Source organism: Mustela erminea, chromosome 19 (genome assembly GCF_009829155.1).
Source record: "Mustela erminea isolate mMusErm1 chromosome 19, mMusErm1.Pri, whole genome shotgun sequence".
Lineage (NCBI taxonomy): Eukaryota > Metazoa > Chordata > Mammalia > Carnivora > Mustelidae > Mustela > Mustela erminea.
In genome coordinates this window covers 34,115,568-34,139,154 of record NC_045632.1, presented here as the reverse complement: position 1 = coordinate 34,139,154, position 23,587 = coordinate 34,115,568, and the positions used below count along the sequence as shown (strand labels likewise).

Sequence of the window (23,587 nt, the reverse complement as noted above, 5' to 3'; positions counted from 1 at the left end):
AAAAGCTAGGCTACTCAAATTCTTCTCAGTGATTAGCTGGAAGTAAAGGTGAGGAAAGAGCAGAAGGGAAGCTGAGAACAAAGCCCCCTCCCCTACCGATTCCCTCCTCCAGGGGTGGGGGGTATGTGTGACAGTCCCCCAGGAAACTTCCAACTCTCTTAATGTTAATGCTTTGCTACAGTGAAAAACAACCTTAACTTGATAATAGCAAGGCCTCCAGTATCCTAAGGGTCTTCTTTAGCATATGAAAATCTATTTTTATTTTTTTATTTTTAAAGATTTTATTTATTTATTTGTCAGAGAGATCACAAGTAGGTGGGAAAGCAGGCTCCCCACTGAGCAGAGAGCCTGCATCCCAGGACCCTGAGATCATGACCCGAGCCAAAGGCAGAGGCTTAACCCACTGAGTCACCCAGGCACCCCGAAAGTCTTTTTTTAGAAGATTTTTTTTTGAAGATTTTATTTATTTCTTTGAAAGAGACAGATCAGAAGTAGGCAGAGAGAGGAGGAAGCAGGCTCCCTGCTGAGCAGAGAGCCCGATGTGGGGCTCAATCCCAGGACCCTGAGATCATGACCTGAGCTGAAGGCAGAGGCTTTAGCCCACTGAGCCACCCAGGTGCCCCCCGAAAGTCTTTTTTAAAAAAATATTTAACTTATTTGGCACAGATTGAGAGAGAGAGAGAGAGAGAGAGAGAGAGAGGAGGGCACAAGCAGGGGGAGCGGCAGGGAGAGGGAGAGGGTGAAGGCTCCCCCAGGAAGAGGGAGCCTGATGTGGGGCTTAATCCCAGGATCCTAGGATCATGACCCAAGCTGGAGGTAGCTGGTCAACCCACTGAGCCACCCAGGTGCCCCTATGAAAGTCCTTTTGGACACCTCCCCTTTTCCTCACCTCCCCCAATTCTCAAGTAGATAATCAGTCACCCCTCACAACCCCAGGGGAGCAGCTCTTTCTGCCTTCAGGTCCTGTCCCTGTGGTTTCATAAAATCACCTTTTTACACCAAAGACATTTCAAGAATTCTTTCTTGGCTGTTGCATCCTGACCTCATCAATATTCCAAAACTACATCAAAGGTGCAGTTTTGAAGATGTGTGTGTGTGATGTGCAATGAAATCCATTAATGAATTAATTATGCAATTAAAGAAATTGAACCAACCCCATTGCACTGAGCATAGGGCCAGTTGGAAAAGTGTTTAATCGATAGTTGCTGCTTATAATCAATATTGCCCAGAGCTGGCTTCTGGAAGCTGGTTATTGACTGAGCCCCAGGGAAACAAACCTTTATGATTTTTTAAAAATTGTAACTCAAAAGATATAATTGACCTTCAAGGGTCTTTTTGTTTTTCTTTTTTAAAATAATCCACCCCATTACCAAGGGTTTTTGTTTGTTTGTTTTTTACCAAGGGTTTAAGAACCAGGTGATCTGGGTCCTGGCTCCTACCTGAACCTCATCTCTCCCCAATCCCTTCAGCTCATAACCTTCTGTCCTTCCTCAAAGACCCCAGTCTTTCCCACCTCAGGGCCTTTGCACATATGGTAGCTTTCTCTGCCTGATTCCTATTTATCCTTCAGGTCTCTGTTTAAATGTTTATACTTTCCCTGACAACCCCCAAACCTCAACTATTCTTTCCCATGGGGCCCTGCTCTTTTTCCTGAAGTAATGTTATCACAATTGATAGTTATCAATTTATCTGCAGGCTCACAGCTCTATCCTCAGGGCCCAGAACACCCAAGGTACAGGTTAAACATCTGCTCAGTGCCTGAATCGCCACTGCCTCTCCAGCATGCTCCCACCCCACCCCAAGGGAGGGAGGTCCAGCACACAGTAGGGGCTTGGCCAGACTAGGAAGTCTTTATAAAATGGAGGAGAACTGAGACAAAGCCATGTGTTCTGTGTGGAGATGGCTGGCTCAGACCCCAGAGAGGGGGACAAGCCTGGGAAAGGACAGGCATTCCTGGCCTCATTCCCAGCTCTCTTTTTCCCCCACCCCATCCCAGAACTTCTAAGGCGCCAGTGGAGACTCTGGGTGGGTGGCAGGTTCCAGCCTGGGGACAGGTTCCTCCCCACTTTTTCTGACTAAGGGCGAGAGTGAAGCTGGTCTGGAAGAAAATGTCAAAGTAAAAAACAATGCAGTAATTGACTCTTGCTTGCTGCCATTTGAAAGGAATGAAAGTGGGATTAACCAAAAAAACAAAATCTAAACCAAAACCAAAACAAAAACACTCTACTGTTTTAGACTCTGCCTCGGAAACAATCATCTTACTGTTTTCTGTGTCATAATAAAATTAAAGGTTTACCCAAGAGCTTTGTTCTTCTGCACTTGGCCTTGTGCAGTGTACAGGGAGGCTGGTCTCTGGGTTTGCAGCTACCAAGAAGCACCGCTCATTTCAAGTGCCCACTGCCTGTGGGGTGGGGAGGAGGGTCTCGGGGGCCTTGTGGCGAAGGGGTAGGACATCCAGGGTAGGTGAAGGGCTCAGTCATCATCCACCAGTGACATTTTCATCAGATATTGGCCATCAGATCTTGTCACTCTCCTGTTAGAAACCCACCAGGCCTTAAAATAAAATGCTAACCTCTCTCCTCCATTACTGAGCAGGCAGAAAAATAACTACCCAAATGTCTCAGACCCTATCCCTGGAATCTGTGCATTTTATTGTATAAAGAAAAAGGGTCCTTGCAGATTAAATTAAGGTTCTTGAGGTGGGAGGTCATCCTAGATTACCTGGGTGGACCTTAACCCAATCACAGCTGTCTTTACAAGGGCGACCAAGAGAGATTTGATCCATACAGAAGAGAAATCATCAATGTGATCCTTGAGGCAGAGATTCAGGAGATGAGGTCACAGGTCAAAGAATGCCAGAAGCAACCACCAGGAACTGGAAAAGCAAGAAAGATTCTCCTCTAGAGCCTTCAGAGGAAGAGCGGCCCTTGATTTTGACATCTTGATTTTGGCTAACTGAAACTGATTTCAGATTTCAGACCTCTAGAACTATATGGGAATACATTTCTGGGTTGGTTTTGTTGTTGTTGTTGTTGTTTGTTTGTTTGTTGTTTTTTTTTTAAAGATACCACAGTCAGGTGGCAGCCATAGGACACTAATAGGACCATCATCTAAATAGCCCTCTGGGAACTGGTCCCTGCCTTCCTGCTGAGCCTCCCCCCTTGCTCATGTTACCCCCACCCCACCAATGATCCTCAAACTGTCTGGCTTCCTCTAGCTCTAGGGCCTTTGCACTTACTAAGTTCTTTCCAAGGCCGGCCCTACTGATAATTCAGCTCTCTGCCTAAATGTCACCTCTCTGAGAGGTCTTCTCTGGCCAATTTATCTAAAAATTGCCCCCTGGCCATCTCCGTCACATCTATTTTACGTCACTGACGTTTTTTCTTCCCAGTCTATCACTTGTCATACCCAGTAGAAAGTGGGATCGGAGAAGCCTTGCCTGGCTTGTACCTGCTGTATCCCCAGGGACTAGGATAGGGCCTGACATATAGTAGAGGTTCTGCAAACACTGGCTGATAAATTATGTGTGCAAGTCTTTATGGCTTGAACGGGGTTTGTGTGTGCGTGTGCGTGTGAGTGTGTGTGTGTGTGCACGCGCACACGCATTTCAGGGTGCAGGTGGAGTAATGAGACCATAACTCCAATATCATCTCCCACCTTGTGAATGCCCCTCACGCATGCCCTTGTCACGTTGTGCCAGGAGCTTCTGTGAAGTGAGGTCCTTTCATATCCCTATATTACAGACGAGGAAGCTGAGGCTCAATGATCTTCTAAGTTACTGCTTAGTATGTTCAGAAGTGGAAACCACGTAAATTGAGTCACGAGCAGCCTCAGTCAACTCAGACCCTCAACTCCTGGGTGCCGGGTCCCATCTCCCAGGACTCCTGCAGAGATGCGGATCACGCTGTAAGGAGAAACTTCAGAGAGGCCCCTAGAGGCATCCAGGAGAGGCATCCAGGAGAGGCCTGAGATTACTGCGCTTCCCCAGCCCCGCTTACCTCCGGCTTGGAAGTGACCCGCTGGCAGGGGCCGGAGCATCGGTGAAAGCCGCACCGACGCTGAGGGAGATTCCCAGGAGCTGGCTTTCCTTGGGAGAGAAAAGTGCGGCTCTCCAGGCTGGCTGTGGCGGATCCGTCTCACTGACCGCGGCCTCAGTTGCCCCATCTGGAAAGTGGACGCGGCCACGAGCGGCTCGAGGCGGAGCCGGCCGGCGGCAGGCGGAGGGTTAAAGGGGCGGGTCCCGCGGTGGGGGCGGGGCCGGAGCTCGGCCGCACCTGGCTGCTGGCCGCCTCCCGCCCCGACGCCGCGCGTCGCGCCGGGAGCCGCTTCGGGAGCGGGAGCCCCCGGGGAGGAGCGGCTCGGCAGCCGGCACCCACCGCGGGGAGGGGCGGCGACGGCGGCGGCCGGAGAGACGTCGGGAAGCGAGCGGAACCGCCATGGCCGAGTTCCCGTCGAAAGTGAGCACGCGGACCAGCAGCCCCGCGCAGGGCGCCGGCGCCTCGGTCTCCGCGCTGCGCCCGGACCTGGGCTTCGTGCGCTCCAGCCTCGGTGCGCTCATGCTGCTGCAGCTGGTGAGCGCGCGCGGGGCCGCGGGGTCCAGCTGGGGGACGGCCGGACCGGGAGGGCTCGGGGCTGCCTCCTTTGCTCCCAGTACTCCCTCACCTTAGGCTCCCACGCGCCGCGATGCCCCTGTCCCCCGGGCGCCTCCAGGACGCACGCCCCCGAGACCACCCTCAGCCCTCTCAACTCGACACATCCCCGTTGCCGTCGCCGCGAGCACCCGTGTTCAGAGTGCCCACTCGGCGCGCGCCCCATCGTCCCGCGAGGTGGTCACTGGAGGCCAGCCAAAGGAGCGCTCACAGACGCACAGTCACTGCGCCCAATTCGCTCTGTCTCCCAGCCTTTCTGTCCCCCAGCCTCTCTGTCTCTGTCTCTCTGTCTCTCTCTGCCACGGTAGTGCTCCCAGCCCTCCGGGACACGCGGCCTGAGTGAAGCAAAGTCCACTCCGAGGGGCTCCGCGTGGCCGAGCCCCAGACGCTCCTTTTCCAAGCGAGAGTGCACCTCGGTTCCGGCGCGTACCTTTAGGCGCGGCCCCTGGCCTCTCGCGCGGGGACCGGGCTTTTCTGGCTTCCACTGGTTGCCCCACCGGGTTCCAGCCGGTTTGGCCGGCCCCATGGGGCCGAGATACCGCGCCCAGCGCCGGCGGGAGGGATTTGTGGGAAACCAGAGGCATTTGCAAGGTTCCGATGCCTCCCAGACCCTGTGCGGATCCCAGCAGAGTCGGACTGATGGGAACACCCCTCTCCCCACACACTGGTTTCAGGCCTGGCGGTTTTCTCTTTCTTCCCACGGTACCCTCTGGTGGGTCAGGAAGCCGGGTGGCTGCCCCTGTGGGAGACTTCCCCAGCAACTGAGGGTCCAGAGGACTAAGGTGGAACTGGAGGTGGGCCAGGATCCATTTTCTTTTAGGGCATGTCGGTCGCCCCATCCTGCTGATCCTGGTTTGGTTGGAAGGCTGAGACGCTCGGTAGTCTGACACATCGTGCCCCTTCCCCTCCCCAGCCCCTGTCTCCACCTAGGTCAGTGCTAGCTCTGTTTCAGGGTTTCACAGATCTGTCTCTGGCCCCTCAGCCCCCACACCAGCCTCAGACTCTCTTGGAAAGGTTTAAAATGTAGAGTCTTAATCCCCACCCCCTTGGAAAAAATGTGGAATTGGAATTTCAGGAAGTGCAGCCCAGAAATCTACATTTGTAATCTTCTCCCAGAGTTGCTTTGGAGATTCCCAGGGTGGGTAAGACCTCCCATGGGGCCTGATTTAAATTGGCAGGTTTGCATGCTGCACTCCAGGACCATTGAGAAGGTGGCAGGGAGCAGGAAGGGAGCCTCAGGGCTGGACTGAAGGGGCAGAGGAGAGGCAGATGAATTTGGAGTCCTGGGAGGTTCCTGAAGGAGAGGGAACTTTTGATTTCACTGAACTCTGGCAGAGGAAGGGAGAAGGTGTTCAGAGCTTCCACCAGTCATGTGGGAGCCAGAGTTTGGGGATGGACTACTGGAAAGGAAGTTGGGGGGGATTGGGTTGGTACAGCTAGAGTTGAAGCCCTTGTTTCTGAGGTGGTCAGAAGCTGAGGGCCTTGAGTGCCATGGGGAGAGATAGGGAGAAAGCTCTGCTGGGGTCTGGGGGTGGGGGGCGGTTTCATGGAGCCCTAGGCTTAGCTCCTGCTTGATGGGACCTGAGCATGGGCTGCTTTCACATTTGAACAGTGAGAACTGGAGTTGAGAGTAAGAGGGCCCTGCTGTGTCTGCTAGGACCTGGGTAGATCCTTTGGGAAGAGGCTGCTGTTTCTGATTTGTCAGTCCCCGTGGGCCCAGCAGCGCAGTCCTGAATATTCCTGTCCCATTGCACAGAAATCAACCCTGGGTCTACACAGGGTGTGCGACTTGCTGGGAGGCCTTGCTTAGGTGTCCAGACACTGAGGGACTGGGTGTGAGTGAGGTGGCCTTCCTTTGCTCCCTTCCCCCTGCAGTGCTTTTGGAGCTGGGGTGGGGGGATGAGGGTCTCCTATTAGACTTCTGAAGACCTGCACCTTTTAGTGCCTTAACCAGCCTACGTGTGGGAGAAGCTGCTTCCTGAGCTGTTTCTCTGGTCACAGACAATTCCAGTGGACAGCTTCCTGGTTTCCTAGGGGGCTTTACCCCAACAGGCACCACCATCTGCTGAGAAGCAAAAAGCTTCCACCAGTCAGGTGTGAACTAGGCTCTGGGTTCCCTGTCAAGGGCTTTATATATTCCGTTCTCCCCATTTTATAGGTGAGGAAACCGAGACTCAGAGGTCAGTTCTTTGCCCAAGGTCTAAGAGTGATAGAACTGGTATCTAAGCCCTGTGTGGGCTGACTTTTCTGGCCCATGCTCTTAATCCCCACACTCAGCTGTGCTCCCACAGGGTACAGGGTGTGATGCTTTTGAGGGTATGATGGAGTGGTCATCCCTCCCAACCCCCAAAGGCCCAGCACCTGCTTACTCTTGGTCTGAGGGAGGTGCCCAGAGGATGAGCTTTTCTCAAAGGGATCAGGCTGCATGGAGGAGGCAGTAAATGGGAAGATGAAAGCTAATTCTCCTTTGTTTCTCAAAGGATGTGGTAGGAGGAGGGAGATGGGGTGGGCAGAGAGGAAATGTGCTCTTTGTCTGGTATTGAAGTGGGTCCTGAAGAACCAGCTTCAGTGTTAACTGATTTATCACCCCCCCCCACACACACACACACCATCTGCTTCCAGAAAGAACATTGGGCAGAATGTGATACTCAGCTTCTTACAACAGGAGTTAAAGTCATATATTTCTAAAAGTTCGTGTTGTGTGTGTAGGGGGGGAAAGTATTGACTTGAGACCCAAAAGAGGTCATTGTACCAGGAATCTATGGCACGTTTAAGGCTGTTGATTCTTTGTCGAGTTTCCTAGCAGCCTAGGCAAAAAGGGAAACACGATGAATTTATGCAGATAAGCATCTAAAAAACAAGCAGGCAAGTTTGAGCTAGAGACAACTCATTTGGTCATAAAAATCTGGTGGTTTTGGGGTGCCTGGGTGGCTCAGTGGGTTACAGCCTCTGTCTTAGGCTCAGGTCATGGTCCCAGCATCCTGGGAGCCCCAAGAGCCTGCTTCCCCTTCTCTCTCTGCCTGCCTCTCTGCCTACTTGTGATCTCTCTCTCTGTCAAATAAATAATAAAATCTTAAAAAAAAATAAGAAAAAAATTTGGAGGTTTTGATGTTGCAGGGGTGTGGCTAGGGGATGGAAGGAATCTTGTGGAAGGTGTGGTTAACTGATCCTTACAGCTCTGGGGAGAAGGATTATCTTAACCTGGGCTTACTGATGAGCAAAGAGTGAGGAACTTGAATATAAAGTCACACAGGGTAGAGTGGCAGTCAGAATTTGCACTCACATCCAAAGCGAGGCTCTAGCTATGTTCCTGTTTTGTTTTTATTTTTTTATTTTTTTGGTAGAGGTTACAGATTCCTGTGATGCTTTGGAGGGGAAGGGAGGGAGACGACCTTCAGGGAGGGAGATTTATCCAGGGCCAGGGCCACTAAGGAAGGCTTCCTGACAGAAGTGGGCTCTGAAGGGTTTAGTTATAAGGAAGGAGTAGTAAGAAGGCGGTTCCAAACAGATGAACCTTAGAATAGCTTGCCCAAAAGCCTTGCAGTCAAAAGGCATCCCTGAGGCCTTGGGCATAAAAGCCCATATAAATGGGCCAATCAGTGTTTGCACCTTTTGTCCTTTTTTGCTGGACCTCTTGAAATTGGAGGTGGCCATACCATTTCCGTTTTTGAACAAATTATCAGAAGCTTCACGCACCACTAGATCACAGTGACCCGTGGGTGATGGAGAGTATTGGTGGGAGCACTGGCCTGAAAGCAGAGAGCCTTGGGTTCAGATCCTGGCTGCCCCTTCCTGGCTGTGTGATCTTGCACCTTCCCTAATACCCTAGAGCTTCTGTTTCCTTGTTAGTAAAATAGTGACTATGGAATAGTGAGGAATGTGGAATATGGTGCTGTAAAGGGCTTAGTGCCATGTGTGTTGGAATGAAGGGCAGTTAGGATTCACAGAGCCGTAGAATCATAGGGTTCTTCATGCTTACTACCAGAAGTCCCGCGAGCTTACATGCTTCCAGCGACGGGGAGCTCAGTCACTCTCAAGGCTGCCAGCACCATCCTTGTGCATTTGGGAGTTTTAGAAGGTTCTTCCTTGCTGTAATCCTGGCTCTGTCCCCAGTCCCAGCAGGTACTTCACCTTCCTCTCCCAGTGAGGGTCAGGGCAAGGCCTGCAAGTCCCCTCTGTCCTCCGACAAGAGGCTGCCCAGAGGAGATTGTGGGGGTTTCCGAGGTGTGAGCAGAGCTCGGTCTTGTTGGAAGTGCAGTGCTGGAGCCTCCCAGGGTGTTCTTTCGCCCTGAGCTATGTGGATTCAGTTTCCTGGGTACATCATGCCAGGCCCTGCAAGCTTGCTGGTCCACCTCCTGTGCCCAGAGGAAACCAGTGCTTGGTCTTGTTATCTCCACCCATACACCCCACCGGTACTGGCCTGGAGGGAGTTGAGTGTTTGGAATAAATATGTGAACACATTCTCCTTACAAAATGAAAACCTTTTACAGATAAGGCCAAAGTTATTCTTGGATTGCTTGCCCCTCTTCCCAAGGGGACCCCTGTAGGGAGTTGCCAGTTCTTTTTCCTGTGCATTGTGAAAAACGGGGATGGTTTTATGCCCTCTCCTTTGTTTGGTAAGTTGCATTTCTTACACCCAGACCACCTGAGATTTCTTCTGTTACTGTCCCTCCCTGTTAACCGATTCAGGGCATGTCCTGGTGTCAGTCAGTGTTCATGTAGCCCTTTCTTTACTGATGGGTGCATTTAAAAAAATTGTATTCCTTGAGAAAATCACACAGGCACACAGCAGAACAGTCCAACAATACAAAGAGTAATTAATTCGAATGTCATCTCTCTCCTCCTGGATCAGTCCTGGACCAGTCCCCCGAGGTAACCACCTGCAGGAAGGCAGCGTTCCACACTGAGTCTATGCATTTTTCTGCACGTGACCCCTGTCCTTACTTTAAAAACCACAGATGGGAACACTCTGTGCGTGTGCCCCGCGGTGCTTTTTCCCCCTTGACAGCACATAGTGTGCTGGGTGTTTTCTTTCTCTAATCCTTCCTGTTCTGAATTTCTTTAATAGGTAATATATTTACTACGGTTCAGAATAAAACGGGCTGGGAAAGAGCAGGCTGAAAAATCTTTGTCCTTTCCAGTTAGAGTGGCCCCGCCCATGCCCGCCCTGGTTTCCCAGGTTCCATTTCAGACTCTTGAGAGAGGCACAGGCTTGACGGGAGAGTCCCACCTCTCCTCACTTGACCCAAGGAGTACAGTCTTTCTATGCACATCCTTCTGTGTCTGCTCCTTTTTCATATAGAAAATGTCTTGTGGTCTGCTCTCCGTGCATGGAGTACGATGGCTGGCTTAGGGCTTTGCAGCGGTCCATTACCTGCTGCCTTGGGACTCATGGGGCCCATCCCCTTGTGGACAGACACCTGGGGTTCCCACTCCTGCTGTTTTGTACCCTGTTGCAGTGAATGAGCACACACAAGCTACTGAGTGCATCTGTCCAGTACATTTCCAGAAGCGGGACTGCTGGCCATGGGTCTGAGTGTTCGTGATTTTGATGGAGCTTGCTAAACTCCCTCTGGAGGGGTAACCAGCCTGGTGAATCAGGACCCCCCCAACCCCCGCCATCACTCAGGGTAGTAACGTTTTCTAGTTCTCTTATGAGTGAGGTTGGCCTTGGAAAAACATGTTGGCGAGCTGTTTGTATTTGTCGTCTTGTTTGTCCTCTTTCTCCATTCTGTGGAGTCTTAAGTCTGTCTTACCAGTTATTAGGACCTCCAGATGATTTGCAAATGTTTTTTTCCTAGTGTTGTTTTTGACTTTGCTCATGGTGTTTTTTTATGCCGCACGGACTTCTGTTTCTTTCATTTTTTAATTTTTATTTATTTTTTTAAAAAGATTTTATTTATTTATTTGTCAGAGAGAGTGAGCACAGGTAGACAGAGTGGCAGGCAGAGGCAGAGGGAGAAGCAGGCTCCCTGCTGAGCAAGGAACCCGATGCGGGACTCGATCCCAGGACGCTGGGATCATGACCTGAGCCGAAGGCAGCCGCTTAACCAACTGAGCCACCCAGGTGTCCCTCTTTATTATTTTTTAAAAAAGATTTTATTCATTTATTTGACAGAGAGAGAGGTCACAAATAGGCAGAGAAGCAGGCAGAGAGAGAGGGGGAAGCAGGCTCCCCACTGAGCAGAGAGGTCGATGTGGGGCTCAGTCCCAGGACCCTGGGATCATGACCCAAGCCGAAGACAGAGGCTTAACCCACTGAGCCACCCAGGTGCCACTGTTGTGTTTTCTTTTTAATTTCTCATCAGCATTTTATTTATTTATTTTTAAAGATTTTTTAAAATTTATTTTGTCAGAGAGAGAGAGCACAGAGGGAGAAGCCGGCTCCCTGCTGAGCAGAGAGGCCTATGCTGGACTTGATCCTAGGACCCTAGGGTCATGACCTGAGCCCAAGCAGATTCTTAACCGACTGAGCCACCCTGGTGCCCCTTATTTATTTTTTTAATAGAAACATAGTTGATACATACTGTTATAGTAAATTATGACACATGTGTACAGTGGCATATCTTGCAGTTTGTGAAAAGATAACGTCTTAGCCCTTGGAGAAAATAGGAGGGCAGCTGTCTGTAATGACAGACATTCTCCAGGCTGTATAGCTAAGTGGAAAAGGCAAGGTGCAAAACTGTGTGTAGAATACTATTGTGTGTATGGGAGGAAGAGAGAATATATAGAGATGCACCTGTTTAAAGAGGGTGTGCGGGCGGCCGTGCGTGCATGCACAGTTCCTGGGGAGATACCTAAGAGACCCCTTTTGTTTGCCCCTGGGGAAGAAACTGAGTATCAGGGTAGGAGGGAGACGTGCTAAAAATACCATTTTGTTACATGCAATGTCATACAGATTACGTATTTCAAAAATAAATGAAATACCTTCTTTAAAAATCTTCCAAATACATGAAAATACAGTGTAAAAATATAGTACAGGTAGTTTGTGCTTGTGACAGAACTGTGAAGGCGGCCCTTGAGGGCCCCTCAGGCCCTGACTGGGGAAGACACTCTCCCATGAACACACAGCAGCAAGCATGGCCTTGAATTCAGTGTTATGGGCTGGGTGCCCTCGAATGGTTGTTTAACCAGGTGTACATGGAAAGAGGCTGCGGAGTGCCTGGGTGGCTCAGTGGGTTAAAGCCTCTCAGGTCATGATCCCAGGGTCCTTGGATCTGCTTCCTCCTCTCTCTCTCTCTCTGCCTGCTTGTGATCTCTGTCAAATAAGTAAATAAAAAAAAAAAAAATGAGGCTGCACAGCTATCCACGGATGGTGGATGGAGGCTATTTCGTACATGTGGCAGGGTCAGGTGTTGGTCGCTCCTTGACAGCTGGTGATTGGTTGATGCTGGAACTCAGTGAGGACCAGGCCCCGATTTCCTGCTCATGAATGGTCTCAGGGAGCCGCAGGGGCGCTGCCCTGGTCCCCATGGCCACTAGGAACCTGCTTAGTGGGCAGAGAGGGGTGAGCTGGTTTTCTTGGCAGCCCATTAGCCTGGCCCTGGATATTAATAGGCCCTTTGCTGTTGGTCTGGGTTGGCCTGTCCGCTTGCCCAGGTGGGAGAGGCCAAATGAGAGCTTTGGAGTGAAAGGAAGGCTGAGAAGAGTGAAATCTGTGACCCCCGGTGGTGGAGCTGGGAAGCGGCCCCCAGGACTCCCGAGTGCTGGGGTGTACAGTGCAGGGATTCCAGGGAGCTGTCTCCTTGCCCCCCCCCCCACCCCAGTCCGCCACCTCTGCACAGGGAGGGGCCAGTGTGTGGGTGTGTTGTGGCCAGTCCAGGCGCCCCGGAGCCTCTGTCCCCTGCGCCTTTGTCTCTCGTGACACAATGGGTGGCTTTTGTCCCCATAAAGTCCCTTTCACTGTGGGAAGAAGGGTCAGGGCAGGGGTGGAGGCTGGGCCTGGCCAGGCCAAGTTCAGAGTGTCCTCAGCTGCCCAGATGTGTCCCTGTGAGGGGGAACCCCAGAAGGGCTCATGTTGCCCCCGGGTCCCAGTTTCCTGGAGAGTGTAGTGGAGAGAAGGGAGTTCTGGCAGCTTTTGGGTGGGGCCACATCCTCACATTATCTCCAAAACCTTTGGGTTCATTGCCAGCATTTAAAAAGCTGAAGATTTCACATAGGAATTCAGATTTCTAGTGTCTCTTGGAAAATTAGAAGTCTTGGCTGTCGAGCTGCATTCCTCTGACACCAGTAGGCTGCTCTCCATTCCGCAGTTCCCGCCTAGACGGCCTTGGCCATTTCTGTGACCTGCCTGCCTTGGCTGAGTTTGAGTCCCCAGTGTCAGCATCTGGGCTCTGAGGTGCTGCCACTCTTTGAGGCACCCCACTCTGGGAGGTAAGCCCCTCTCCACTCCTTCCCGGAGATGCCAATGGCCCTCATACCACACCCGACCACTACAGCTGTTGACGTTTTCCTTCACAGCATTTTACCTGCAATGACACCCCTGTGAGGTGACCAGGATGGGTGTCCCTGCCCAGTCCTCTCACATGTCAGATAAAGAAACATCAGAAAGTTTGGGTAACTTTCCCAAGGTCGTACAGCAAATCCACAAGGGTCTGACCCAGCCCAAGAAGTGGAGAGGGATTAGAAGAGTGACCGTCTTTGGGTGGGAAAAGACTTAGCTTAGTGCTGGGGATGGAGGGGTCCCTCCAGTACCAGGGGGAGAGGGCTTTGGGCCCCGCTGCGGGAGGTGTGTAGTTGGAGGAGTGTCAGGCCTAGGCTGAAGGGAGCCTTGGAAAGCACTAAGTGGAACCTCCTTGCTCCCATTGTCCTGAGGGGCATACTGAGGTCTGAGGATCAAGGATTCTCCCCAGAACCCCTCAGCCTGTGAGGAACAGGAGGAGTGTGCTTCCAGGAGGCATTCTAGGGCTGGGCAGGGCTCCCCTTCTGGGGCCTGCCCTTCAGATAAGCCGGCTGCCTTATCTGAAAGACGGGTGGGGCCCACACTGGCATGGGGCCCTGAGCTGCCAGGCACCATGCCTCGTGTTTAAGTTTAGATACGTCCTTTATCTCAGTGAGGCCTCACACCCCTGGGAATTACACACACAATTACTTCTACCTCAGGAATATGGGCAGAGAATGGATTGGAAAACCCACAGTCCAGCCTCTCAGGTTGATAATGACAGTGGAACGTGTTGATCTAAGTCCCTTACATGTATTACTTTCTTTAATCTCAGAACTACCCCCTGAGGTAGGTACGTTTGGAGGATGAGGACACTAAGGCACAGAGAGGTCCAGCAACTTGCCCTGGGTCCCATAGCTGGTAAGTTGGCAGGGCCAGAGCCTGAACCCAGGGAGTAGTAGGCCAGCCCTCCATCAGAACTGATGTCAGTATCACAGGTCAGATTGTGACATCCGTCGGCTGTCCAAGAGTAGCTAAGAAAGGTGTACTGGTTTCCTGGGGCTGCCATCACAAACATACCATAAACTGGGCGGCTTCAGACCATAGAAATCTGTTGTCTCACCGTCCTGGAGGCTAGAATTTCAAAATCGAGATATTGCATAGTTGGTTCCTTCTGGAGGCTCTGAAAGAGAATCTGGTCCGTGCCTCTCTCCTGGCCAATCCTTGCTGTTCCCGCTGCTCACAAGTCACCTTCCCAGTGAGATCTTTCTTGGCCTCTTATCTGAAATTGCAAATGACCACACTGCCCGTTCCTTCTCAGCTGCAATTTTTTCCGTAGCACTTAACCCCTTGTCCTGTGGCTTGCTTGCCCACATTCATCGATGCATTGGGCTTTTATCTGGGTCCCCTCCATAGAGTGGGAGCTCTGGGAGAGCAGGTGTTTTGTCTGTTTGGCTCACACAGTAGTAGGTGTTGGATAGATACTTGTTGAATGAATGGTCCCAGAGAGGGGCACCCGAGCTGCAAGGCGACTATCCTGGACAGAGGGGCCTGGATCACACTCTGGAGACAGGTGGCCCTCCTTTGCTCTTTACCCTCGGCTACCTACTCCTGTCCCCTTCCCTCTGAAAAGTGGGGTTTACTCTTGTCCAGTAGACCACAGGACAGGTCCTCCGGCCCCTTCTTCCAGCTACAGGAGGGGTCTTTGGCCAGAGGGCGGATGAGGCCGTCAGGCTAGCAGAGGGGTTGGCAAATGTGGGGCCTCCCTGTCCTGAGTAGGGTCTCCCTGGGCCCTGGGTTGGAGTGCACCATTCAGATTCCTGGGGCCGGGGGAGAGTGGACAGGAAAAACCAGTCTCTCTGGTTCCAAGGGAAGAGTGGACCTTTCCTTGTTTGAGGGCAGAAACCGAGGCGGCTCCCAGGGCACAGGGCCAGGTTGGCAAAGCCAGGAGGAACCCCAGAAATTCCCGCTGCTTATCTGGTGGCTTTATCTCTCAGAGGCTGCGCTTGCTGATCTGGAAACCAGGGCTGGGCTGGAGGGCAGGGCAGAGCCAGGGGACAGCTCGGGTGTCCTCATCTTTCACGTGTTACTAAGTAACTCTCAGTAGCCTGGGTTCCAGAGGTCAGAGCTGGGTTCAAATCCTGCCCTACCCCCACCCCTAGGGGGAGCCATGGGCAGCTGCAGATATTTCCCTCTGAGTTTCTGTTTGAAAAATGGGGGAAATACATAGTACACACCAATGAGGGGGTCATGGGGAAACCATGAACCAAATAGGGAGTGGCTTACCTGAGGCCTGGCATGGATCCGAAGGGCGTTCAGTGGTCTCCAGCCAAATCAAGGAGTAATCGTACCAGTAAGTGGTAGGTACATGTTAGGGTGAAGCCAAATTGGTCTTCTCTTGATTTTCAGTTCAGTGCATTTTCTGACTTCCTTTTTTGGTGGTTGGAGCAGGCAGCACATTGGCCTGGGGGCCCATCAGGATCCCGCTTGAAGCAAAAGGATGATTGTACCTGATGAGTCTGGTTCTTACCTGGGAGGGTCCTGCAACAAGCTGTGTTGGGGGGGGTGGTTCTCTTTCAGAGCAGTGGCCTCACCCAGCTCTGGGGGCTCTTGGCCGCCCTCATAATGTCCTTCTCAGGCAGGGTGCCGGAAGATGGGTGGTAAAAGCTGGCGGTGCTGTGCTGAGACACCCCAGCTTTGGGTCCTCGCTGGTAACAGCTCTGTCCCTTAATTGCGTGCCTGCAGGCAAGGCCCTGCCACCTTCCTCACCCCTAAATTGGGCCACCCAGGCCACTACCAGCCCATCTCTGGTGGGTGGAGGGGGGCAAGGCCAGGAGTACATCACCGATTCACCTCTGCTTCCTGTGCTGGGCAGGTTTCTGACCCCCATTTCATGGATAAGGAAACCGAGGCTCGTTAGTTCTGCACACACATCTGCTGACCAGGTACCTCTGGGCCCTGGAGATACAGCAGTGACCAAACTCGGACTCCTCAGGGAGCTGCATTCTGGTGGGGAGACTGGAGTTGTCCCCCGGGAGCTGCACAGAGAGGGAAAGGAGCTTGCCCAGGGTCCAACAGTGTGGGCAGGATTAAAGCCCAGCTGTTGGCTCTCAGGCTCCAGGGCTCCACCTCCCACTGGGAGGAAAAGTCAACTGTACCCCTCCCCGGCCTCTTGGGCAGGAGGGGCAGGATGAGGAGAAAGGAGCATTGTCCTACAGATTTCTGGACTCGGCTAAGGTCATTCCTGTCCTGACCCTTCACATGTAGGGGAATGGGTACACAACATGCCTTCAGTCCTTGGCGGGGCGCTGGGGTGGGAGCATGCAGCAGGTTCCCAGTGCTGGCTGTGCTCGCTGGTGAGCACCAGCTCTCCGGGGGCTGGTATAGGAGCTTTTGGCCAAGAGGCCTTTTTGTTTCCAGAACCAGCAGCCAGAGATGGATTTGGCTCTTGAGCCATTTCTCTCTGATCCGTCTGATGGTTAGGTCATTCTCCAGCTGTGGCAGGGTCCCCGTGAGCCTTGCTGCCACAATGTCTGGATGCCATCCAAGAAAGAAGAGGGACAGTTGTCTTGGTGCTTCTTTGTCAGCAAGGGAGCCTTTCTCCAGAGCCCCCCATTAGACCCTCCCTGCCTCAGCGCTAGCGCTGAATCATGCCTAGCTCCAGAGATTGCAGAGCATGCCCTTGTGGAGAAGGGAGGGTGCCTCAGCCTCGGGGATCTCGGGCAGCAAGGAAGGGGGTGAAAGCCATGGAGGAGGCCAGGATGGCTCTCTGGGAGGTGTGCTGAGTGTCTGGATGCAGCTGTGAGACAGTCATTGTCCTGCCCTCAAGGAACTCAAAAGTCAGGGGAAGGAAACAGAATCTGGTCCTGGGTGGTGGGTGCCTGGGGGGCCAGGAGGGCACAAAAGAAGTGTTCTAGAAGCCAGACTGGAGGACCGGGGGAAAGTGTCCCATGGTGTGCAACATTTCAACTGAGATCTGAAAGGAGGAGTTACCAGGCAAGGGTAACTCCCTTACGTGGTATGCAGTAGGAGCCAAATAAATGTTTCTTTGACTAAATGAGAAATGTGTCCTGCAGAGCGAGCCCCGTGGCCTCCGGCCAGAGTGTTGGGGGCTCTAGGGGACTCTTGGCCCTGTCTCGTCCCTCCAGGTGCTGGGGCTGCTGGTGTGGGCCCTGATTGCCGACACCCCATACCACCTGTACCCGGCCTACGGCTGGGTCATGTTCGTGGCTGTCTTCCTCTGGCTGGTGACAATCGTCTTCTTCATCCTCTACCTGTTTCAGCTGCACATGAAAATGTACATGGTGCCCTGGCCGCTGGTGGTGAGTCTGGGTGGGAGCACGGCGTTGGGAGGGGTGTGCCTCAAGGCTGACCCATCTGCCTCTGTGCGCAGCTGTGACAGAGGCACCTTCCCTGCCTGAGATGTGGCTGGTGGGAGTTGGCCCTCAGCCAGCTGTAGAGCTGAGTGGGGGAGGGAGGATCCATGGCCACAAATATAGGAGGACATAGACTTGGCTTTCTTCAGAGAAGGGAGAAGTGAGGCATGCTCTCTATCTCTCTTTTTTTTTTTTTTAAAGATATTACTTGTTTATTTGAGAGAGAGAGAGCATAAGCTGGAGGAGCTGCAGGCAGAGGGAGAGGGACAGGGTGAAGCAGACTCCCCACTGAGCAGGCAGCTGGACATGGGGCTTGATCATGATCAGAGCCAAAGGCAGACGCTTAACCACTGAGCCACCCAGGTGTCCCTGTGAGGGCTCTCGAATGGAGAGCCCCCTGCATTTGGAATCTTGAAAGTGTTTTTCTGTTTTGTGGGGGCAGTTGGGATTTGAACCTGTGTTTCAGGAGGTCTGTCAAGACTCTCCCAGCCCTCAGCCAGACTATCAGGAATTACCCAGAATAAGTCCCCGACAGCTTGGGAGAGGGTGGCCTCCCCGCTTTGTCCAGGTCAGTCTTCTCGGGACACAGAGGGGAGAGCGGCCATAGGAAGTTCCCCGGCCAGACACAGAAAGCTCGCGCTGGGCTTTTTTCTCTGACCTGGAAAACCCCTGCAGCTGGGGTCTGAGGCTTTCAGTGAGCAGCGAGGCAAGAGAGGCACATGATTGTAAGACAAGCAAGGCTGGGACTAGGCGGCATTGTGTGGAATTCAATGACTGTTTAAACTGAGGAAACGTGAGTCATCCTCAAGACAGAACGGGTTTGTTAGATCTTGACATCACTGGCAGGAGCCAGGCCGTGTTTGTGGTGGCCGCTGGGCTTGCAGGGAAGATCCTAGGCTGAGGAGGGGACGGCCGGACTTCCTGGCTAGGGTCCAGTCCCGGTCATGGCCATGTCCTAGGAGCCTTGAAGAAAGAAATCTCCCAAGATGGCGGGGACCTCAGTGTCTCTGAGCACAGACCTGGGGCTCCGGCCACAGCTCTTGTTGGAAAGAGGCTCCTTTCCTGGGCCAAGATAGCAGGGCAGTGTCTCTTTGGCTGCTGGGCCTATTGGCAGATAAGGCTTGGCTGCATCTGGAGACGACTGGATTGGGATTGTCAAATTGGCATTTTCTGGAATGGGGACTACAAGCTCCCTACCGGACCTGGGCAAGGTGAGTGAGTGATGTAGGTTGAGGGAGGGGTTCTGGAGCGCCTGTACCCATCCGTCTGTAGGGAGCCAGCTCCTGCTGTCAGTGGGCGTGCAGGCCCCTTGGTACCAAATCTTGATATTTTAAGACTGAAAGTTTTATATGAGCTCTTTGGGTTTTCATATGAAATCTCATTTTCGGGGCACCTGGGTGGCTCAGTCGGTTAAGCATCTCCCTTCAGCTCAGGTCATGATCTTGGGGTTCTGGGATCGAGCCCCACGTCGGGCTCCCTGCTTCTCCCTCTCTTCCCTGCTCATGTGCTCTCTCACTATCTCTTTCTCTCTCTCTCTCTCAGATAAATGAAATCTTTTAAAAAAAAAAAAAAAAAAGCTTTAAAAAAATCTCATTTTAGAATATTGATATATATATTTTTTTAAATCGGTAGGTTGACCCAAATGTGCCTGAGGGCCACCAGTTTGCAATCTCTGCTAAGACTGTTTATGGGCTCCAGGGGCCAAGTGTTAGGGAAATGGGACTTGGGCCTGACTGTCATCCAAGCGTCCCTTCTGCCAGTCAGCCCCAGAATCCAGCTGGGTCTTCACCCTGGCATTTGACATGGTGGCCTTGAGTCTAGGATGTGGCCAAAAGGCAGGCAGAGATTCCCCCATGGTGGGGCAGAGAGAGATGGGAAGTCTTCCCAGGGCCAGCCTCAGGACCAAGGCCCACAGTGCCATGCGTGGGGGCCAGGCTTGCATGGAATAACGTGGCCCTGGAATTCTTCAGCTGGTGCTCTCAGAGATGGCCTTCGTTTGGTCTCCTGCCATTGGGAATGGAGTTTTGCCTTGTGGGGCTGTCACTGCCCCTCCCCTGACCAGATCACTTTAGGCCTTCGCATCATTTCCCCTCCCCTCTCAGCCTTATGTGTGTTTATGCTCCCCGCTTGGATGGCCTATCGGTTGACCCCATGTGGACTGTCACCCTGAGGAGTATAGTGGGAAAGACCCATGTATCCATCCCCATCCTTGAGTCCCAGCCTCTGTTCTAGATATTAAAGGGGTGTGCTGGGGGCAACTGAAAGAGTCTGCCATCCTTAGCCTGTTCTCCCCTCCCCCCATTCCCTAGTTAATGATATTCAACGTGGGTGCAACTGTTCTCTACATCACGGCCTTCATCACCTGCTCTGCCGCCGTGGAGCTGACGTCCCTGAAGGGCACCCGGCCGTATAACCAGCGTGCGGCCGCCTCTGTGAGTATGGGTCCCTGGGGGTGCCCTTGGCAGTGATGGGGGAGGGGCGGGTCAAACCAAGTCTGTGCCTCTGGGCTTCCACCACCCCCTGGTCTGAGGCCAGCATCTGCCACCACCAAGGGACCTCCTTCTCAGGAGGGGCTTAGGGACGGGCAGGTTTGTCCTCCACAGTTAGCAGTAAACCTCAAGGAACTGCAACACTTGAAAATACTCTCAATGGTAAATGGGAGTTTTGGGTTCACTGTTGAACTTTTCTGGCACACAGGTGCTTCGTACCAATTTATAGTCCGTGTGCCCCCTTGGAGAATCTGTTGAAAACTGCCCACCCGCCTTAAAAGGGGCACACAGTACCTTTTGGTTTAAACCATTTGGGGGATTTATAGCTCTCTCAGGAAGCCCCGACTTGGGCTTCATATCAAGCAGCCAGTGGCATACCAGCGACCCTGTCCACACCTGTCACGCTTCAGTCCATGGGGCCCTGTGCAGACATTACCTCATAGGACCCCTTGACTGCCACACTGAGGGACTACCAGTTCCTCTGGACAGACAAGGAAACTGAGGCTCAGTGAGGTGAACACGCCAAGGTGCAGTCCAGGGTTGGGCAGGAGCAAGACCAGGACATGGGTTTCCTCAGCTTCAGAATGCGGCTGCAGGGGCCAGTGTAGTCCACCTATAAACTAATTCCAGAGAATTCCTTGGATACTTTTTTTTTTTTTTTTTTTTTTTTTAAGATTTTACTTATTTATTTGACAGAGAAAGGCAGGGGGAGCAGCAGGCTCTCTGCTGAGCAGGGAGCCCGATGCAGGACTCAATCCCAGGTCTCTGGGATCGTGACCCGAGCTGAAGACAGGCTTAACCCACTGAGCCACTTAGGTACCCCTCTTGGGTACTTTTTGAACATTGTCTTTTTTTTTTTTTTTTTTTAATATTTTATTTATTTATTTGACTGAGATCACAAGTAGACAGGCAGGCAGGGGAATGGGTGGGAAGCAGCAAGCCCCATACGGAGCTCGATCCTAGGACCCTGGGATCAGGACCTGAGCTGAAGACAGAGGTTTTAATCCACTGAGCCACCCACGTGCCCTGAACATTGTCTTTTTAAAACTAAATTCCTGATGTGTGTCTGAAGGAGTTCCTACCCCTCAGTCGCTCTCAGCACACTGTCCAGTTGCCCGTGTCACAGTCTGACCTACCTTGCTGCGTGGTTAGCCATGGTTTCCCCCACAAGAATGTAATGTTGGCAACCCTACAAACACTTGGGAAGTGAGTGTGTGGTTAATTGGAGTTGGGGTGGCTGCCAGTGCAGCTTGTTCTAGTTAAGTGGGGAGCACTACTCCAGGTTTTACTGTATATGCCCTTCTGAGGCTGTCTGGTGGTCCTATCTGTCCCCCCTGACCCCCTCCCCCCATTGCCACAGTGCACACCAACTCAGCTTTGGTGTCTTCTTCCTCTTCCAGTTCTTTTCGTGTTTAGTGATGATTGCCTACGGAGTGAGCGCTTTCTTCAGCTTCCAGGCCTGGCGGGGAGTGGGCAGCAATGCAGCCACCAGTCAGATGGCTGGGGGCTACGCCTAGACCACGCGTGCCATGGCCCCCTTGGGGCCGTTGGCTGCAGCCAGGTCCCAGCGTGGGGCGGCCTGCAAGCCCGAGGCCTGAGCCCTCTGTGGAGTCGGCCTAGAAGGGACTACGCTTGCTCTGCTCTGCTCGTCAGACTCCTAAGGAATCAGGATCATTCCTCTGGTTTGGCCCAAGTCAGCACGCACAGGGGCTGGAAGGAGGCCAGTAGCTGGGACCGCCTGCCCATCCTCCGTATGTAGTGGAAGGCGACGGGGGATACGGGCCTCTCAGTGTCTCTGCTTTGTCTTTAGAAGACTTCAGTGTCCCAGGCTGGGGCCCAGGCTTCTCACCAACACTAAGTACACTAACAAGGACTCCAGACCTGCAGCCCCTGACCTTCTGTAGAATAAGCCTAACAAGACATGTGTATTTATCTTAGTCTTTGTTCTGGGACTACAGAGCAAGTTTTTGAAACTGGTCTGGGTCCTTAAAACACAGGGGGTTTTTTGTTGCTGTTTTTGGGGTTTTTTTGTAAGTAAGTCTTGAACTCACAACCCTGAGATTGAGACTTGAGCTAAGATCAAGAGATGGCCATTTAACTGAATGAGCCACCCAGGTGCCCCCCCCACCCCGGCCCATAAAACACAATTCTGACCCTCCCCGCAAATGAAAGGCTGCTTCGAAAACCTTGGCAGAAAGAGGGGTATGATTTCTGATGGCATGGTCTTCCTTTCCTGCATTTCAAACGTACCCGTGATTTCAAACAATCTGTTGGAAGCAACTTCTCAGTGATGAAATACCCAGCCAGCCTTCCCTCCCTCCCTCCAACCCTTGTTTGTAACACTCCCTTGGGGAAAAGCTAACCATGCCGACTGCTTCCCTGACACTGTTGATGAGGCACGGGGGACATGAAGGAGGGAGGGAATCAAGACCTTGCCTGGTAAGTTGTCCTGTGCTTGGTGGTGACTTTGTTCTTTGGGTTTTTTGGTTTTTTTTTACAAAAATAAAGATGGAAGAACTTATTTGGAAAAGGTGTTGGGTAATCCTGGTTGTAGATGCTTATAAATTCTGGGAAGGTGCAGGGAAGGGTTGCAGTGAGAGGTTCCAAGTACCTGGAGTGGGTAAGTCCAGTTCTGGAGTCACTCAGCAGCACTAGTGACGTCCTTTACCAGAGGCAGCCTGACCCACTTCCTACCTGCCTGGCCATGTGTCCCGACAGGTTGAACACACCTTTTACTCTCCCAAGGGTCTCAGTTGAACACTGAATCATGACTCTAGCTTTAGGCTTCTTAGGTCATCTTGCTGGACTGAACACTGCCCTCCTGTTAGCTCCCTTAAAGGTTTTGTGCAGTTCAGGGAGCATGTCATCAAAGCCGATGAGCACGCTTGATTTCAGGAGGCTGGCACAGACCACAGCGAGGGGCAGTCCTCCCAACTGAGCTCATGCTTTTGCTGCCAGAGTAACATGCTTTGAATGATCAGCTGAAGGCATTTCTGGGCACCCCTTGGTCCTTTTTGGACAACCCCGGGGACAGTCAGAATGTAAATACAGTGGTCTCCCCTGATACACATTCTCGCCTTCGGCGGTTTCTGTGACTAGTGGCCGACAGTCTGGAACCAGATGGTCCTCCTGCTGAGAAGGCTCCCAGCAAGGTCACACTGCACCCCAGCACGTGTGCCCTTCACCTCCCTTCACCTCGTATGTGCTGGGTCAGCTCCCATCATCAGAGGAATACAGGACAGTAAGAGATCTTGAGAGAGACCACACTCAAGTAACTTTCGTTAACAGTATATGTTTAGAATGGTTTTATTTTATTGTTGTTCATCTCTTACCATGTCTTTACAAATTGAACTTTTATCACGGTGAGGGGGGGATGTAGAGGGAAAGACACTGTATAGAGTTTGGTGCTATCCATGATCTCAGGTATGGGGGGGCAGGGGTCTTGGGACAGAGCTCCTGCTGATGGCGGTGTGGGGGCCGCTGTAGAGGCACGCGGTTGTGGCACTCTAGCTCTGGGGGTTAGGGATGTAGCCAGACACCCATGTCCCACTCACCCTGGGACATGCCCAGTTCGTGCCTGTTAACAAACACAAACAGCATCCCTTTTTACTCTTAAGTGCCTCAGAATTTGAGCAATTTCTAGTCTTTCCAGGACTCAACCAGAGAAGAAAGTTCCGCGTTAAGGATCAACCC

The 23,587-nt window shown here is 52.4% G+C and overlaps 1 protein-coding gene across 1 annotated transcript; it reads left to right on the top strand.

Annotated features, from left to right (window-relative positions):
• Window positions 1-4,271: 4,271 nt before the first annotated feature.
• Window positions 4,272-22,438, top strand: PLLP (plasmolipin). The gene is made up of 4 exons (XM_032325192.1): window positions 4,272-4,571; window positions 17,178-17,351; window positions 19,715-19,837; window positions 21,295-22,438. The coding sequence occupies exons 1-4, from the start codon at window positions 4,437-4,439 to the stop codon at window positions 21,409-21,411; spliced, it is 549 nt and encodes a 182-aa protein (XP_032181083.1). The 5' UTR covers window positions 4,272-4,436; the 3' UTR covers window positions 21,412-22,438.
• Window positions 22,439-23,587: the final 1,149 nt, after the last annotated feature.